Source organism: Sinohyriopsis cumingii, unplaced genomic scaffold, assembly GCF_028554795.1.
Source record: "Sinohyriopsis cumingii isolate HCF-2022 unplaced genomic scaffold, ASM2855479v2 utg000881l, whole genome shotgun sequence".
Classification (NCBI taxonomy): domain Eukaryota; kingdom Metazoa; phylum Mollusca; class Bivalvia; order Unionida; family Unionidae; genus Sinohyriopsis; species Sinohyriopsis cumingii.
Genome location: NW_028315939.1, coordinates 1,072,006 through 1,092,456, shown reverse-complemented (window position 1 = coordinate 1,092,456; position 20,451 = coordinate 1,072,006). Strand labels below are relative to the sequence as shown.

The 20,451-nt window shown below is 33.7% G+C and overlaps 1 protein-coding gene across 8 annotated transcripts in view; it reads right to left on the bottom strand.

Annotated features, from left to right (window-relative positions):
• Positions 1–2,648: 2,648 nt before the first annotated feature.
• Positions 2,649–20,451, bottom strand: part of LOC149773125 (stathmin-like) — a 104,908-nt gene continuing 87,105 nt past the window's right edge. For all 8 annotated transcript variants that reach the window (XM_089946790.1, XM_089946796.1, XM_089946793.1 and 5 more), the window contains 3 exons: positions 14,995–15,135; positions 8,514–8,654; positions 2,649–7,610 (listed from right to left, as the gene is read on the bottom strand). In XM_089946790.1, the coding sequence (XP_089802916.1) occupies positions 7,539–7,610; positions 8,514–8,654; positions 14,995–15,135 (354 nt within the window). In that variant the 3' untranslated portion in view covers positions 2,649–7,538. The remainder of the gene's footprint in view (positions 7,611–8,513; positions 8,655–14,994; positions 15,136–20,451) is intronic.

Below are 20,451 nucleotides of genomic sequence, written 5' to 3'. Positions count from 1 at the left end.
ACTCCCGTATGATACGGTAATGCTAATGTTAACTCCTTATCGACTGGTTCTTTATCTACAGATACACTGTAATCGTTTCGTGTTTCAAGCATTCAACACTATTTGTCATCAATTCCAGTCATTTCCATCTCAAGGTTGTAAAATCTATCAGGGATTAAAACAGTCCAGATTTAATTTATGTACTAAAAGGCATGTTTTGTAAGTTCATCCAATATACTGTGGTAGCCAACAACCAAATCTATTCTCTGCAATGATACCCATGTATGAGCTTTTTTACTTGTTAACTGGAGTGCTAAAACACTTTGTTTTCCTCAACAGATTCAGTCAATATAATTTTGTATTTGTTTAGGTGAAATATAGTCCAGATTTAAATATTTTCTGTTCAGTTTGTATCTTCCCTCAGGTAGTGGTTGATTCCTATCTAGTTCCAATGATTAAAGACATCATGTTTTGCAATGCATTAACTTTCATGTTTGCTGTCAGCCTCTCCAAACTATTTCTTTTTATATTTCATTCCTTCCTCAAAAACGTTTTTATCTCAAATTCTCCATGTCTTCCCATTCTATATTTTCCTCATTTTTATCCTGTTGAATTCTTTACTGATTTAAATAAACAACTCATTATTGTTTTTGTTGTCAGTTATTGCCTTGCCTTTCATGTGTTCAATAGATTGGAACAGAATCTTCTTTTTTCTCATGGCTTAAAACTGCTGCAGAACAACTCACTGAAAACTTTTACAATAAATCCATGTAATGTTACACCAAACACACCAAGTCAACAGAATAACTACACCAGTTTATAATCTACAGCAACCAACTTTTTCTATACCACCTTAAAGTGGTGCCATACTAATATCTAGCAAATTCAAAGTTGTATGTTTATCTTTATTTCTGTCTTATACAGCTATACTGATCAATGATGTCTCTAATTCATTCTTAACCTTTCTATTAGGTTATGGCCTGCCAATGTGGGTATGTGAGAAAGCTTGCCAGTTTCTTCCCATGGGTCAGTGCTTCTTACAACACCAGTTATACTGGCTGCCATTTATAGCCCATCTTGTGCTGAAAAATGGCATTAAACCCCATAACATGCTACAGCCTGAAACTGATACCATTATCTATTAGTATTATATGATACAAAAGTGATGCAATTTGTCTGCTCTTTTGTATGTATGTATGTATGTATGTATGTATGTATACAGAGTTTAGTTCGCATGATAAACTGTGTTGATGCAACTCGTTTCAGTCGATGTTTGTCTGTAGGAAAACACTAATTTATTACCCTAAACAGCTAAAATAATTTAGCAATAAAAGTTAAGGTTTAAATTTTGTTTGCTGAGTGTTAACAATTTTCTCAGACAAAAATCTATATTCTATTAAGTAGCCAACTGTAAATTGACCAACTAAAAATAATTAAGTTGGTTCTGCAATTTCTCCACTATTCACTTCACATACTGGACCTATTGACATTTAAAACAATTTCTTCAAAAGCAAACTATATGCAAATTTAAGGGCCAAATTTGATACTGCACGATACACAGAGATAACAGTGTTTGTGGGTAAAAGTTGTTATTGTATGAAGTAGCTGACCCAGACTGATAGCAAGGACAGCCACAGACTGACTCATTGATGTGCATAAATCTCATTCATAATTAGTCATCTTGATGCTCTAAGCCCATATACAAAGACTGACTATAAATGGACGAGAAACAAGTTATTACATGTAGCTGACCCAGACTGATAGCAAGGTCAGCCACAGCCAATCTTGCAACAGACTGATGTGCGTAAATCTCATTCACAATTAGTCATCTTGATGTTATAAGCCCATATACAAAGACTGACCAGAAATGGATGGACAACAAACAAGTTGTTAGTGTCTACTAACTTAGCTATTCAGATGCAAGATCGCTCTCAAGCTCATTAAAGATCTTGATAACACAAGCCTATTATACCAAGTTCGATCAGAAATATTCTCTAGAGTAGTAACAAACTTGGCCAATCAGATGCAAAAGTATCTCATTAATAGGCACAGGCCATGCTCATTGTCCAATCTGTGAAATTTTGCTGAAATAAGCCGATATTCCAAGCCTGATTGACATCAAACCAGATAATACTGCCTCCAAAGTGGTAACAAGCTCAAGCCAATCAAATCCAAGATTAACTTCTTAATATGCATCTTTATCACATATTAGTGAACTCGTTTGAGATTTTAATGATACAAGCTCATATTCCAAGTCTGATTATAAAATGAAGTCTCCAGGGTGCTAACAAGCTATAATGGCCATGGGGACATGTCATAAGTTCACCTGACCTTTGATTTAGAAATAACACTGACTTTGCAAAGCAGTTTAACAATGGTGCCTCTTTAATTTGTATATAAAAGATAATTTTTTTTTTCTTTCAGGTAAGTAACAACTGCTTTTTGGTATGTGAATTTTACTATCTACTCACATGAATAGATTAATTATGAATAATTAATATTTAAAGTTAGCATTCAGCCACTTTTAGATGGACAGTAGATGGCTTTATTGTTAATCATTCTGCCCTCTCCAGGAATGCCCAACCCACTATACTGCAGTGATCATCAATGTGAGGTGCAAACACTTCCACACTTTCTCTAAGCAATGTGAATTTAAAAACAAGACAAAATTCAGTATTAAATAATTTAATACTGGCAGTAGGAAAACATATTGATTGCAAAAGTTCCTTACAGAAGCTCATACAGCTTACAAAGTACTTTAACACACTGTATCCCTTCTAAACAAGAAAGAACTACATGCAATGGAAGATGAAAACGAAAGCTGATAATTAGTCCCATCATCAGGGTTCAATTTTAATAAATTTAAGTACTTGTTCCAACTGTCAAGTAGATGAGCATCAAAATAGAACCCTGTATCATTCCTCAAATCTGCTGAGATGTAGTAAAAGTCATCAAGAAAATCTAGCAAAAGCGTCAAGGATATCAACACTGCAACCAAAGACACATATGTCGAACAGCAAACTCTACTGGATAATACACTGGCCCATTTCCAAGATTTGCGTGCTTCATTCGTGCTGTGAATCAGCCAATTCCTACTGAAGCACAATGCAGAAACTATAAGGAAAATTCAGCATTGATGATTGATATGACATCTACAACTCTCAATACTCTTGTTCATATACCCAAGAATGGGTAGAGCCAACCTGCAATGATGTACATGGAAGCAGAAAAAACACCAAATCAAAAATCAGTTTTCATTTGTACACATTAATGTTCTAAGTTGTGCAATCTAACCTGCAGTGCCAAATGCTTCTTCAAACAAATATTCAATTTGATGATCTTGTAAGTTTAACAACGAAACCAGAGATGGTTATACAAAGGAGGAAACTCCAAATATCACCCCTTTCCTACTGAAATGTAAGTTGCAAGTTGAACAGTTCTTGCCATCTGTGATCAAAGGACCAGCAAAAGAATGCACAATACATTTCTCAATTTGTGTGTAAAGCAGGAAATTAAGGCATTATTCTTGGATTACACAGAAAAATGTAGTAAAATGGTTGACAAAGTTAAGGTTTTAATTCCCGAGCAGATTTTCTACAAAACTTCATGATTTCACTCCTGCACATTTAAAAAATTCTTTTAAAAAGAACTGTATTTGTATCATCTTTGTCAATGACTAAAGAGATAAACTGTTGGGTTTACAAAATATCGAAAAGCCTTCTTGTTTCTGAAAAACCTCTCTGACAAGTAGTGATACATGGTGGGTATGTAAGAAGTTTCCTATTCCTGCGTTTGCTAATTTGAGGTAAAGTAAAGTCAGTGCCTTTGTTACCAGCTGGCTCAATGTTTCAGATAACTGAAAGAGGAAAACTTCCATTTTCTCTGATAATCAAATGTCCACAACTCCTCTGTGCAATTCAAAGCTGTTATACTTCCTTCATAAATGCAAGAAGTAAACATATCTGGGAATCTTAAAATAGCAACAAGTTTCAATCAAATAACTAATCAATGACTTCAACATAATTTAGGACAACTTTTCCAGACCTGAACAGCGGCAAATCGAAATGTTTCTGAAGAACCAAGGAGAAAAATTTGAGAGCCCAAGTACACGAGTTTTACATGTTTCAAAATGATTTTAATTCTGGAGTTAGTGGATAGCCTTCTGATGAATTCTGAATAAGGCCCAAAACTGAAAATAGACTGCCAATACTACTTTATCCTACCATAAAAAACATGAGCACGACTTAACCTTTCTCTTTTTTTTATAAACAAAACAAGTATAAAAAAGCATGTGAAAAATCATAGTTACAAGCCAAAATAGTGTTGTATACTCATGTCAATACTGTTTCAGAAAAGGACAAAAAGATTTAAAAAAATAAACAAAAATGAGATCAGCCATTTAGTGGAGAAGGCATTAAGACTTTCAATAAACCTGAGACAAAATACAAGTGTATCTCCAACAAAAATTCTTGATCAATAAATAGCAAAGAAACACAGACTTGAAAATGTACAGATTAAATGAAAAAGAATTAACTCATTTTTAAATCAATTCAATACATTATTCCAACAATGCAAAAAAATCCATTATTTCCAATATTTGCACTTGACTCTATTCATTTACCATCAAAGTGAGTACCACTGAATGAACACACACTAAATGATGTATAGATGAATTGTTTGATCTCATCAATTCTGAACAAGGGTTTTGTATTACAATTCTATTCTGTGGCCTCAAAGTTGCTTCACTTTTCCACTACACCGTATCATACCTTTATGAAATTTTCATCATGCAAAAGACTAGCACTGTAAAGATTAATGTAACTGGTTTGGTTTTTGTGTATTACAGCACAGTAATATAAGTTTGTTTTTTTTATGGCAGAGGCATCTGGACTAAAGTGCTTTTCTCAAGAACACACAATGGTAACCAACCTGCATGAATTTGCATGAGGTCTATTATACACACCCGAGTTATAGTACATGGCCACTTTTTTCCCTTAATTGAAAGAATATATGGTACTTGTCTAAATAATGATGGTTACTGGTCTCTTGTGGTAACAAGAAGAATGCTCATTTGTTTACAACCTTTTTAAAAAGTTTTGGGGTAGATCTCTGGACTTGAAGCATTCAGTGTACAAGAATAGTATGAAATGACAGATATGTTCACAAAGTTTAATTGATTTTAAATGCAAGTCACAATACTGAAGAAATAGAAAAATACAAAAAAAAATAAAGAACAAAATGTGTTGTCCTTAAAACTTCATGCCACCTGACTGTCTATGCACAAGTCTGTTTCCTGCAATAATACATCAAAGAAAGGTCTAGCAGTAAATGTAAAGAATATTATTTTCATGAAATTCATGATGCTAACGCCTATTTGAAGAAAAACAAACTTTAAAGGCACAATTAAATTTAGTAGTTCCACTGGTCAAATTAAATTAGAATATGTAACTCAGAAAATCTATTTTAATCCATACGACAATTGTATGCCACTATTTTATCAGTAAAGCTGAAGGTGAATAGGAGATTTCAAAATTATTAAGAGTTGCATCCCCATCCTGTCATTCCTATTAGCTCTGGTAACAAGTCAGTAGCCAGCATAGTGCTGGGACTGCTATTCACAAAAAAAGTGCTATCAATATGTTAATGACACCACAGTTTTCATTACTATCCAAGAAAAGGCTCAGAGGTTCCCTTGGTACTTCTTAATAGAAGTTACTCAAGAAATTATTGAGGATCAAGCTTATAATATGAATCACCCAAGAAATCCTTGTGTATCTAAAGCAGGTGACATGAATGTGCCAGACAGATGAAGGAATTACATTCTATCATAACCAGAAACATGTTATGTTTATAGCACATTAATGCCCTGTTGTCTGCTTTTTGCAGAACCCTACAGCAAAATATACATGAAAATATGACAAATGCAAAACTCAAGTTAAAGAGGGATGACATATAGATTAGTCTTCTACATTTAGTATGACAGTGCAATACTCAACAAGACATATTTTGCATGACTCCATGGCGTATAATGCACAAGAAAGTGACCTAAGCACAAAATTGCTACATGAAATGTAGGTTACAGTTACCAAATTTTTATAAGATGTTCTTGTCCTTACCAAGATGCATCCACAAACTTACAAGCCTCTGTGTCCAATAATACCAAAGATATTGACTGAAATGCACAGCTTACCCTGCATGAAATATAGATCATGTAGACCTACTTTTGACAAGTTATTTTGTACTTGCCAATAAGCATTTACATGCCAAGCTGCATTACTTGAAAATCATTAATGCCCAAGAAACTGACCTGTGTGCAAAACTTCACTAAAGCTCAAACTTTTCCCCTAAATTACTTAATTTTGGCCAGGTGATGTAATAACCAAGATTCACATACATATCAAGCTGCATGTCCCAGAGGCAAAAAAATTTAAACAAACTGACATGGAGTGTGAAAATTTGGTCAAAAAGACCTACATTTGGTTAATGTCTGTGGTAGTTACACACAAACCTACAAAGTTACATAGCTCTGGGCCTTACACTGTCCAAGAAACTGACGTAAATTCAAAACTCAACCAAGTTGTGATAATTGGATGAACAGACAAGGGTTGCACTACATGCCCCTTTCACATTTGAGGCAGTGCACACAAAGATGTGCAAACTATTATTGAGAAACAATACATGTTACGAGCTACTATCAGTTCAATATATTCTGCAATTTTCATTCAAACATCTTACTTTTCTTTTAATGTTCGACATCTCTGATAACAAAATGCCAAAGTATTTAGCACATAATCATTTCTAAAACAATTGCCTATTACAGTTTTCACAAAACAGGACTAATCTTTACAAGAATTCAGAAGTAAAGCATATACTTATACTATGAATACTTTTCATGCATTTATGTTCTAAATTGAAAGGGTCATGTGTAAGCTGGGGTGGACAAACAGGTATGTAAGCACTTTCCAATACAATCTTGTTCTATTCTAACCTATACTGACTTTTGAAAGACGACTGGAAATACTGTTGCACTGCTTAGGTTCAAAAAAAAAATATCATGTAACAGATAAAATGCAAGCAAAAATGAAGAGTCTAGACAGGATATGCAATGATGTCAAGTGACAGAGATACCACCTGTTGTAGTAAAATATAAACACACAATAACAATTGGCAAAAAAGACATTTGGTCCAAGGTTCGTTTTAGGCAAAATGACAAAATTATGACAATGGAAGTGAATTACAATTTTATGATACAATCTTCAGACATGAAAAATAAATTGCATCCAGCAAGGTAGGAATCATTCCATGTACATGGGACAATAGGCACACTGAGAGCAGCTATCATAAAGAAACAGCTTTAACAAAACCAACACATAATACAACACTGAGCCAGCTATGATGACAGCTTGCAGGAAAATAAAGACTCAAATTCTGTTACATTTTGGTCCCCAAACCCATAATAATAAGGGTCTTAAATGTTGAATCAGATATGCAGTTTGCATTTTTGGAGTGTCTTTGAATGCTGCTTTGAGCTCTTGCTGTTATTGTCAAAATGGACTTATTTAACAGGACTCTTCTTCCCCAGCATCCTTCAGCGAATCCTTGTTTTTGCGCACCTCTTCAATCTTCTTCTCCTGTAATACAGAATACATAATAATTAATAAACATTTTGTCCTTCAGAATTACCTCCTAGAAACCATTACCTACCTTGCCAATTCTTGTAACAATTAGGGTGATGAAGGCAGAACACACTCCCCTGCACAATATTGTAAACAAATAACAATGAATATCTTGGCTAAGGCCATATCAATCTAGCTTTCCCACACTTTTGGTTCTGCTAGTGAAATAACTGGATAAACTGAAATGGGTGTGATGTGAAATGAAATGCATGACTTTGTATCCACTGATCTAAAGAATAACAGTCCATATCTAGTATTACAAACTGCTTAATTTGTGCCAAGTCTGGTTCACAGCTACAATGATGTTAAATTACCATACAGACACCAGCTGCCCTCCAGCACTGGACCTCAATATGTAAAAAAACCCACTTTTGGTCAACAAACGAAAAGGTTACAGAAAATGTGCATTATAACTGTGATCTACATTTTTTGTAAAAATTTTAACATCCACAATGGGGACTATATACTTATAAACAGTTATGATTAGGAAGGCAAAGATTTTCCTGGATTGGAAAATATTATCCCTACAACCCATACTGGCATTCCAATCTGCCAGGATAAATCTCAGGACACAACTGTAAAACTGCTAATCCTAGTCATTAATTATTATTCAATTCCAAGTGAACAGCAAATGATTACTACTGACTGCAAAGACTACTTTACAGTCCAGACAACTCTTTCTGCAAAAAATACATGCTGCATGTTTGAACTATTTCAAGTATCGGAAGTAAAAAGATAAGAGAAAAATGCAGTCTAATACAAAATGAAAGCATTTTCTTGGGTTATCATTCAGCTCCTATTTCTGCATAAAATAAAAAAAGTCTATCTGGATGCACAACTCTGTGTCATCTATCTTACATGTTCAGCAAGTTTGGCCTGGATATTTCGCAGATGCATTTCTCTGTTTTGCAAAGCCTTCTCCATCTTTTGATCAATCTTAGCCTCAGAGCTGCGGGCAAGGCCCTCATTGGCACGACACACCTCCTCAATGTGTTTATCCTGATTTTGAATTAAGAAGCAAAGAAAATAAAGATCAACAACAGACATCACAACATCAATCATAGACTAAAATCTCTGTCACTTGGCACCTGCTATACTGAATGAACAACTTTTAACTACATTTACACCTACAACAAGCTCTTAGTCAAAGTTTGCTAAATGACTGAACTTAGGCAAGATTGGTTTAACTTAGCTCCTCGTAACAAACAGTGTTCAAAATGAACAACTGCCATGGGTCTGTTGCTGACAAATCTCAGGTTGGGTTGAAAAATATTTTAAGTAGCTGTTCCTTGATGCTAGCTCAAAACTTTACTGGTTTATAACAAACAAATCTAGAGGATTACTAAGCAATTTTTTTAAAGGGTTACAGGTCGGATAGAATTTTTTTAATAGATATTACGAAAACCAATATAAGGTCACTTCCAGTGTTTAATATATTTTCGTAAATTTTGCTCAAGTCTGTATTACAGGTGACAAGCAAGAAATCATGCAAATAATAAACAAAAATCCACAAAAGCATTATAAGGCTTGCACAAATAAGAAGGTAGAAAGTGAGTGATTGATACATACAAACTGAAATGACTGAACTCATCAGCTGCTGAAGTACAGTTTTAAGCTAGAACTTTTCTCTCCGACTAAGGTTTACTTCAAATGCATCATGTTTTTTACACTATGGTATGAATCAGTAACCATTCCCTTTCTATTTAATTATTTCAGAAGAAACAATAAAAGTAACAATTGTTGGGAAAAGTTATTTCTCAATTATTTCACAGATAACCACATTTTTTTTCCCTATTATTATAAAGATGGGAAATGTTTCAGCATGTTACCTTAACAGTTTGGTACTTTTGCCTCCCCCATCTCTTCAACAATGTCATATTTATAAAATTACTGACATAAATTGCCATAAATATCTAGCACTTTACCTTACAAAATCCTTTAAGCACAACAGATCTGATAACCCTAATAATACCTTTCCTAATAAGACAGTCAATATTTTTCACAAGTCAGACTGATTTTCAGTTAGGTGTAATAAAATATGATGTGCTGCTATTGTCAACATGGAAAACATGCATTTTATAAGTTCAGAAGTGCTATCTAATGTTGTGAATGTATCATTATTTTCAACTAAAAAGGTTGTTAAGTACACAGACTTTAATGACCTCTAGTTCACTTTCAGAAACCACAGTTCCAAAAACCCATTAAGGTTAATAACTCCTTCTTAGATCACTGAACATTACACAATCTTTATATATATGTATATATGTATATATATATATATATATATATATATATATATATATATATATATATATATATATATATATATATATATATGGTGGTGGCAATTATCTATCTCTAATACAGGGCCCGAAAATTCTGGGTCTGAGACAGATTTTTCTAATCTGCAGAGTGGTCATATGTAAGCAGCACTAGTCCATCGGCAGACCTTTAATATTTCTTATTTGTTCCTACAAATTGAAGAAAACAGATTTTTTATCCTCAACACATCTGAAAAAGAGTCATACAAGTGCACTTGTGCAAGTGGAAGTCACTCAAAATTAAGTAACTAGAAGTGTAAAATATTATTAAAAATCTATAAACTTGCACTGTTCACCCTTCGAAGCTTGATCAACATCAAAACTTTGTTCTCATCCATAGCAAAAACTTAGCATCAATATCATCGGCTTACTATATGTTCGAGATAAGCTACAAATTCATGTAACCCGTAATGTTATATTGTTTTGCAGTATAAAAGAAATAAAAACTTTGTTCTATTTTGAAAATTGCATGTATTTTAATTACTGTACATAAGAGATACATTAACCCTATATGAAAATTACCCTTGTATTTCATCTATATTTATGCTTCTTTTTAATGGAAAAGTTAAAAAATGTCCAAGAAGTACAATATTCTTAAGTAGTTCAACCATATTCAGGTACATGTTATATCATTTACAATGTTATATCCAAATGAAAATCTCGGCAGAGAAAAGGTCAGTTTTATCAACATCCACTCCAAGAATGTTGGAGGAAAGTTTACACCACAGTAATAAATGTTCATGTAAATTTTACACTTGTTATTTATTCCAGTTTGTTTCCATTATCTCATGTCCACTTATGATATCACTTTGAGTCATCTATCAAGTTCATTACATGTTCAGGTGTTATTCTAACTCGTAAGAACCTATATTTTCACTTCTTTTGTAACTTACATGTGTGTGGAATAACCTGACAGTCAGGTACACAAAGTGCCACTTGGCATGTCTCACATCTGAAGGATGTTTGCTTTCTTTAGAATTCATCCCTACCCTTCCTTCTCTTATTCAAGCGACACTTGCAGGGAGTGCTCATTTAGCTCCAGGTGCAGCTGGAATAAATTCAGGGAATTGCCTCATGATCAGACATTCTGGTAGTTCACCAGCAAATATTTGTCCTCTCATAGAAGGTTCAGACACACCTCTTGCTTCCTAAACCAATGCCTTCCCAATTGAAAGACAGAAATCATGGCGACTTGATTTCTTCTGCACAGGTGAGAATTTCTGGAACAACCGATAGGCATTTACAATGCAGACATTCAACAGATCATAAAATAGTTTTCTCCACCATTTCTGGGATTTCCTTAGTACAGGATTGTATTGGTTAAACTGGTCACTTAAATCTACTCCTCCCATGTTGTTCATATAATCCACTATACAGGTTGGTTTCAATTACGGGAGCACTGGATGCAAACTTTATGTTACTGATAACTGCTACCTCTGCTTCATAAAAACTGGAGATCATATTTACATCTTATTTGAGATATTTCACCAGTGGTAAATTGTCCTTTATGTATAAAAAATATATACTCGCTCTAGTTTAGTTATTTCCTTAACCTTCACTGCCTGTGCAACACTTACCCTATTTGTTCACAGGGTTCCACATGCACAGGTGTTTTGCAATTCAGGTTCATTAAAAAGTTCAGGCGAGGAATAACAGTTATCCATATATATACTGTGTCATACTTGCAGAAGGTCACACTTGTAGAGCAAACCAATCACAATTTTCCTTTGTTTTACTCAACTTGCCAATGTTTAGTTCTAGTCCTTCACAGTAATTGTCAAGGTCTCGACCTGTTTTACCAATCTCAATGTGGTAGCCAATACAATATATAATGCTTGCCTTGCACACCTGAAACAGCTTTATACCAAACCCTGAGAGGCTTGGCAGGGTTATAGATGACCTCTCCAAGGGCAGGTAAAACTGTAGTATATATCTGCTGATAAACCTTGGCAAATGCTTCTGGTCTTGCAATCATTGGGCACATCTTGCGTAAAGGTTCACCTTCATTGTTCTCATTGTCTGCCAGGAGTAAATTGCTCAGAATAGCGAGAAATTTATCCCTAGTCATTTATTTTTGCTTAAGTATAGGGTTGATATCACATCATCAGTAGCCCAGTAGGAATCAGAATCAAACTTATGTACCAAAGCCATTGCTATCAATCTGAATAAAATCAGATCTCCACTGTTATATATGAAGAATTGACAGTGACCGCTTAGAGGTCATATTATGGGAACCTATTTTTTAAAACCATAATTGCTAATTTTATCAACCACTCAGAAGAAGTCTTATATCTTTGCATTAGGAGACTGAGCAGTGTGGATGAAGAGCATGAATGTGTACCAAACGATTTGATTCACTTTCATACTTTTGAAAGCTGCAATTCCTTTAGCTAATTCAAAGCTCACCTGAACATGACTCTTAAGCAGTCATCGTCAGATCTTCACATAGGATAGCAGAGATCTGATTTTAATCAGATTGCCATTGTTATAATCAATGTGAAAAAGTTTCAGCAGGTCAAGTGTGACAGGATGCCATTTTCTTATGCAACTGTCTCTTTCAAGCCTACTACACTTTCTCTCTGATATGCATAACCATTTGTTTGATTTACTATGAACTGCAATAACTCATCAAAAATGTCGTAAGTAGTCTATAGTTTCGGTAACTGTTATCTCAACCGCTATCAACCTGCTGACAGGCACTCCATCTTTTTTCTTCTGGCCAGCATGTACATTAAACTCCTGTTCGACATCAATTTCTGGCTCAAAATTACTCATAGAAACTTCTACATTTCTCCAACTACAATGATCTCATCTTCTTCAAATCCTTCAAAATCAATGTCATCATCACTATCTGCTGCCAGTATTTGTTGAAAGAAATTAACATTGTATTCTGCATCAGCCATTTTAATTTTTTTCATGTACCATGTGTTTATAATCAAGTATTTCTAAAACTTCTTTGCTAAATGCATAGTCAATAGAATACTTATTCTTGGCCCCAATGTACCAATCAAATAGTTTTACATGCAGTCATGTCAAGTTGAAGTAACAGGATGCATACATTGTTGCTTACCAGAAAAACTGAAGTTGTGACAAGCACTACAAGACCTCTACCAGCAGCACAACTAATGTTGTTCAAAGCACTTTAAGAGTTAAGTATGAATTTACCAGCGGAAGGCAAGAATCAACCAAGAATTTGTGATACAAGATGTGTTCAACTTAAGGTATTAGCACATCCCAGGTTTGAAAAGGAGATAAATTCTGATACAAATAAATGTATTCAGACTTTCCAGGATCACTGGAAAAAGTCTTTGCCAGGGATTGAGTATGATGAAAAGTTGTTTTTGTTTCGCTGCATCCCCAGAGTCAACAAAGGCATGTCCAATTTTATAACTGACCCAATAATAGCATGTGAAACAAGCACTGTGAGCACATTACTTGCACCGGAAAGGTTACTGCAAGTAAATAAAACACACCATCTCAATCATAAACCTCTGATTACCCAAACATTTACAAAGCAGAGTGCATAACCTTTATTCACCATGTCAAAGTGACCAGAACTTGTCAATTTCTGTCATAAGACCATTGCATAATGACTGCTTTCTTCTGAGAAAACAGGGCACATACACTTTGGGGGCCAAGGCAAAATTCATCTGAGGTTGAGCAGTCTACCAAGTCATGAGTTTTCCTGACCTTTCCCATCCCATTTCAGATATTTTGACCACAAAAATGTCAATAAATTTCAATTGGTGTGGGAAATGCCAGAGGAATCTCAGACTATCTGCCATGTGAATTGTTACTTTTGGAGTCAATGACTGTACATAAATTTAATTTATGAGTTGTTTTCCCATCTGTTTCAGTGAATGAGCTTTGAATTTCAAATGTGTTCTTTTTATTTGTAAATTTATCTGAAGTTGAGAACTTCTACACTTTAAACACTTTAAAATTTAGTTAACTAGAGTAATGAGGTTCAATGTGGATCCACCAATAAAAGGCATCATCACACGATTTGAAAATTTTAAAATATCATAAGCAGTCGTCTGAAGTTTGATTTTGTATTCACCACCCACCTGACCCCCATTTCCGTTTATGTTAAAGCACTATAATAATAATTCGCATGTCAGACTTAGCTGTTGGACTGATACCTGACTTGTGCAGACCTGTACAATGTAGGGTATTACTGCTCTTGGACCAATAGTCAAAATTTTCAAGCCCTGCATAATGCTTGAATCAACACATTGAACCCAACAAAGGTAACCTTTGGCTTTCTTGTTTTCTGTTTGTGCATGGCTAAGAATGTGAATGTTTCTTTTTGCATTTATGTGCCAAGTGGCTGATTGTCCATTTCACCTTCAACATGTTCTCTTTTTTAGCTGAAAAATTTCTACTTAATGCTGTTAACGTAAATGCAAAAGTGCCTATTATACAGGCATATTAAAGAAAAACTAGGGCAGATTAAAGCATCTGGGGGTACTACTGTACCGTTAGTCATATTCACTTACCACTTCCACTGAATCTAATATGAAAACTAAGATCTGAACCAAACACAGACAAGGCAAAATCTGGATCAGATCATAATGATTTCTTTTTTTTCTCCCTATTATTTGACAAGACTAGTCCAAGCTAGTAAAATAGATATATGCAATGAAATGCCATTTGCAACTTTTACATGAAAAACTTTGAACTACGCTGTACTTCTGGAAATAACTGCTTAAAATGCATTAGAATGGAGATGCACACTCAAATTTTAGGAATAGTGGTGCTACTGTTGCACATTTTACCATTTCCACCAACAGATACTTCACAATCTGTAACAGCAACAACCACCTAAAATGAATCTTCCTTAACTATTATATATACTTTCAACCTTTCTGACTCAAATTTCTGTCCAATCAAGACTATCCTTAAATTATATGCAGAAATCTTTGCTTTTATCTCAATACAAATCTAGTAATGGACAGTCCAACACCAAAGTTTCACAAAATTTAAAAATTACAATATATTCTCGCCAAATCACTCACATGTTCCCTGAGGCGTTCTACCAATGCTTGAATTTGGGCATTTCGTTTCTCCTCACTAACCTCCAGTTTGTTTTTGATTTTGTCATCTAACTCTTTACTCAACTCCTCGCCTTTCTTGCAGGTTTCCTCCACCTTCAACAGCTGTGAGAGATGTACAAGGGGGAAGGGGTAAAATTAAAAATACATTACAACATACATTCCAAGCATGATTAAGGCAAGGCAAAAAATAAAATAAAAAAAATAAACAAAATAAAATATATGCAAATTGAAGGAGAAAAAAGTTCAATGAATAAATACAATAATTGCAAAGACAACAGCTGACGAATAGCACTTAACATTAATCTGTGACAATGATCTTGATGCCCAGTGTGGTGCATGCCCTAAGGTTCACAATATTACAAAAACTTGCAATGTACAGACTAGTCAGATCTCCAAGTTTCTGGTTTAACAGAATTGTTAAAATAATATATACTAACAATAATCTATGTTCTTGAATATTTGTTGCTACAAGGCAGCAGAGAAGTAACTTCAAACACTTTGAACCTAGACAGGATACATACACACAGGCATTCAGCTGGTTGGGAAACGAAGATAACCTTGGTGGAATATTTAGCTGCTTCAGGTAAATTAAGAAGAAATAACAGCTCCATACCATGGATATCCAAGAAATTATTGGATGCAATAAAGTTTCCACATCTTCTAATTAATTTATTACCCTTCTATGATTTATTAAGCACAAATGGTATTAACACAACATATACTAGATCTATGATTGTAAAACATGTACATTATCACTTCAGATAATAAATACATGGTTCCCACGCTTTTCTAAAGATAAATTTCCGGATCATTTCCATGGTTTTTCCAGGATGAAATTAATTTTGTCAAGGTTCATATATGACCATTACTGAATGGAATTAAAGAACATTTTAGATTATAAAACATGCATTTTCTAAATCTAAAGATGGTTCTCTTTCAAGAATCTCCAAAACATCTGTCAGAAAAGATGATCATGTACAAAACCACAAAATGTACCACACGAAACAAGTTTGATTATATTCCTATAAATTGGCATGTAAAGTCATTTCAATGTACAGAATAAAAATTCTAACTTTTTTTTTGCTGACTGCATTATGTTGCTGAGTGGGAACAACATAATGAACATAAATTAGTTTTGTTTCTTTTCAAACCTTTGATTCTAAAGAATCCTATATATCAATGCATCTTAAAGAAAGTAAACATTTCCTATTACAGTATATATATGTTTATTTGTCTTGTCCATGTTTTGTATTTGCTTTGAAAAAGACTCATTAAGAGTCGAAAGCGCTCATGCCAGTTAGATACTAGTTTTGCACATTTTCGTAGTCAGTTTATTATATATATATATATATATATATATATATATATATATATATATATATATATATATATATATATATATATATATATAACAATAAAAGCAAATAATTAGAACCATGTCTTGTAACGAAAAGAGTTTAACCCTGAATTTATCTATGCCAATAAAATCCCAAACAAAATTTTTCAAACAACCTAATCTCCTTCGAACGATCTGGTTAAAAATGCATCATTTAAAAAACATTTTCAAAAGGGTTGATTTAAATTTTGACAAAAGACCTTCAAAATTATATACCTTTGTATAAACAAGGACTGAATTTTCTGTAAAATCAACCTGTCTTCTTGTAATTCGATAAACCAGTAACCAAACCTGTACTGACAGAGAGGCTTGAATCATTTTTAATATATAATACATGGGGCGACAATTTCTCATTTCAACTCTGAGACTCCACAATTTGGACTACAAATCTGGCTTAAAATGAATAGCAGTCCATTTTTTAATCTGGGTTTCTTCTGAATGTTCCCACCCCCATTTTTCATATTTGGATATTTGGGTGTGGGGTCATTGCAACTGCATATAACAAATTTGGAATTTGCTGCTACCATGTGGTAGCGACATATGATAGTCACTTACCAGTGGGCCTAGAAAATTTAAATGTATGTTAAACCTGTATGAAATTGATAGGAAAATGATTTATTTTCTCATAAATGGCAAGTATTATATTCGTTATGTCTTTAATCTGCTGACAGACTAGACAAAACTAAGGCAACCTGACCCTGTACTTGCCATTTGCATTACAAGTCACATGACTTCACACATCTCAAATGATGACATCGAAGTCCAATAGTCACGTGATAGCAACAACACACTCCTTTTTAATGTTGTTGTACAGAAATTTAATTATATTAAATGAAAGTCTGATACTTTTTGTAAAAACCAGCAATCTGGCCAGTCTGATTGATCAAGCAGAGAGCATATGTCAATGTGGTAGTCACGTGATACAACAAAACTCTAGAAGTTGTTCTCGGAAAATATAAATATGGAAAATTTTGTGCTCTTTCGTTTTTGTATTTTTATTACAACCAGTATACGACTTTCATTTGATATTTTTTTTCTCTACAACATTTGAAAATGTGGGTTGTTAGATTTCTGTACTCGTGCGACTAGCAATGCAAATCGCGTGTACCAGGTCACATTTCATCAATGCCGTAGTTTTATATTGTCTTTCAGCAGATTAAAGACATAATGATTATAATAGTCACAATTTCTGGGAAAATAGGTAATTTTCATATTGATTTCATGCATGTATCACTCGATCTAACAACATTTAAGGTTTGCTAGGCCATCCGGTAAGCAGCTATGCTTTTCCACCACCATGTTAGGAAAGATACGGATATCGAGCTGACTTTGAAGATGAAAGTCTACTAGACGAATCTAATCCACTGAGCGTTTGGATTTACTCAGCATATGTTTATTGCTAGCACCCAAATGATCCATACTGCACCCTCTGAATATTCTGGTTAGAACTCGATAGATTTAACTCATGATCAATTTAGTTACTACTCAATTATATGATTGTTTCAATTGGAAATTCCCAGGGTTTTCCTGACTTTCATCAATATTTACGAAATTCGAAGGACTTTTCACAGTCGGGAAAATATTCATTTCTCACCACTTTTTCCTGATTTCCCAGTAACATGGGAACCCTGTAAATATTCAAACGTAAAGTTTTGAAAAACAGCTACAACTCTAATCAGGTCAGCTAGATATGCGTAAAATCATGCACATCAAAACTTCATTTCTTTTGGATTTTGCAAAGTTGTTCCAACATGGATTTTGTTTAAAAAATTCCAAAACACGTTTAAAAAGCCCCCAAAAATCAAGGTAATGGCTTAAAAATCTAAACAGATCATCATGTGATTACAGACATGCATACCAAATTTCATTTGTCTACTTTACATAGTTAAGTTGCTTAATCAATGTAACAAAGTAAAAACTGTGTCGTGAAAATAAACATACTAATTATATGGATGCTGGTGTCCCACCTATCTCCATATGCTGGTCAGTATAAGCACTGTTTCTGACTTAAAAAATGTTAACATGGATGATGTTGGCAGAAAAGCAATTACTCACCTATTTTTTTTATAAAAAAAATCCCATTAAACCAAATCCTACTTAAAATTTGGAAAACAGTTTAGCTACTAAATCTATGATGAATGCTGGACTAGATTATTTCAGATTAAGAAATACCATAGTAGGCCATAAACAGTCCCAAGGACATGTAAGGTTAAATAATAATAATACTCTCATGTTTAGAGAAATTAGTCTCACAACAGGCTAGTCCAAATTATTAAGTTGAATTATTTATAAACTCTTCTCGATAAGAAAAATTATGGTTATCTGCTTATTGTCTAATTGTTGTTGTTATTTGTATGTATATATGATCCATAGAAGAGTTTCTCTTTTGTTGATGTTATTTGTATGTATATATATAGAAGACTTTCTCTTTTGTTATGTTATTTGTATGTATATATGATCCATAGAAGAGTTTCTATTTTGATGATGTTATTTGTATGTATGTATGATCCATAGAAGAGTTTCTCTTTTGCTGATGTTATTTGCATGTAATATGATCCATAGAAGAGTTTCTCTTTTGCTGATGTTTTTTGTATGTATATATGATCAATAGAAGAGTTTCTCTTTTGTTGATGTTATTTGCATGTAATATGATCCATATAAGAGTTTCTCTTTTGTTGATGTTATTTGTATGTATAAAGAGTTTCTATTTTGTTGATGTTATTTGTATGTAATATGATCCATAGAAGAGTTTCTATTTTGTTGATTTTATTTGTGTGTATATATGATCCATAGAAGAGTTTCTCTTTTGTTGATGTTATTTGTATGTATATTATCCATAGAAGAGTTTCTCTTTTGTTGATGTTATTTGTATGTATACATGAACCATAGAAGAGTTTCTATTTTGTTGATGTTATTTGTATGTATATATGATCCATAGAAGAGTTTCTATTATGTTCTTTTTCTAAAATTCCCCTGGCTTGTGGTCTTGCTTTTATTGCTTCACTAACAGAGACAGGCAAAACAGTAATTCTAAAAGCCAGATTCACTCCCCTGCTTTTTAAACGAGAAAAATCATTACATACATGTATTGAAGTAATCATTACTGTTGTCTTCACTCTCATGTTGTGATCTTTGAACGAACAGCTAGGACTGAATTCTCCATACAGAATAAAATTAGTCTCATCAAAGAGTATGAATACTGTGCCAAAACCTAGAGTGAAGAAACTTGGAGAAATATTTTTCAAAGGAACATTATGAATTATATCAGCATTTAAACACAAGGGGATTATCATTCTTGATTCTAATTGACTTGCCTGGAAGATATTTTCCAAGGACTTCCCATGATTTCAAAGAGTAATTTTCCTTATAGAAAAAGGATCACACTACCATTTTCAATCATAAACAGAATCCATTCCTATAGGAGCATAATGGGACACCAATTCATCTAGTAACCACAAGTGTCATTATCTTATTTGATCCACCTAATTTTATCCCATTTTTTTGGGAAAAAATATGCAAACAAAAACATTTTATTAAAGTTATATACTTGATTCAGTGCTATTGTACTGCATTCATTCTCAAGAGGTATCAAGGCAACACCTTAAATTCAAGAATTTTTCATGGTTGTATAGATGTCAGACATGTGTTCCTGACACAAGGTAGGCATATTTCTGAAAAGCGTTTTGGAGCTGAACTGATCAACTATGTCATCCAAAAATGAATTTATGGCTACTACAATGAGAGCAAACTGGAGTCTATGTTAATTTAGTTCTGAAGCTATGCAACTGCAACAGGCATACTATTACTGATACTAAATCTAGTTCTTTTCACAAGATTGTGATGGGCACATCGAGTTCTAACACATCAAGGTGGAAGTCAATAGTAAGTGGCAGAAAATACAAAAACACAAAGAAGGAATGCCTAGTGAAAATGGCCATCATTCTTGATGCACATCAGCCAATGAAAGCCTCAGTGGATCTTACCAAAACTGAAATTTAAAAAATAAACACCCCCCTCAAAAC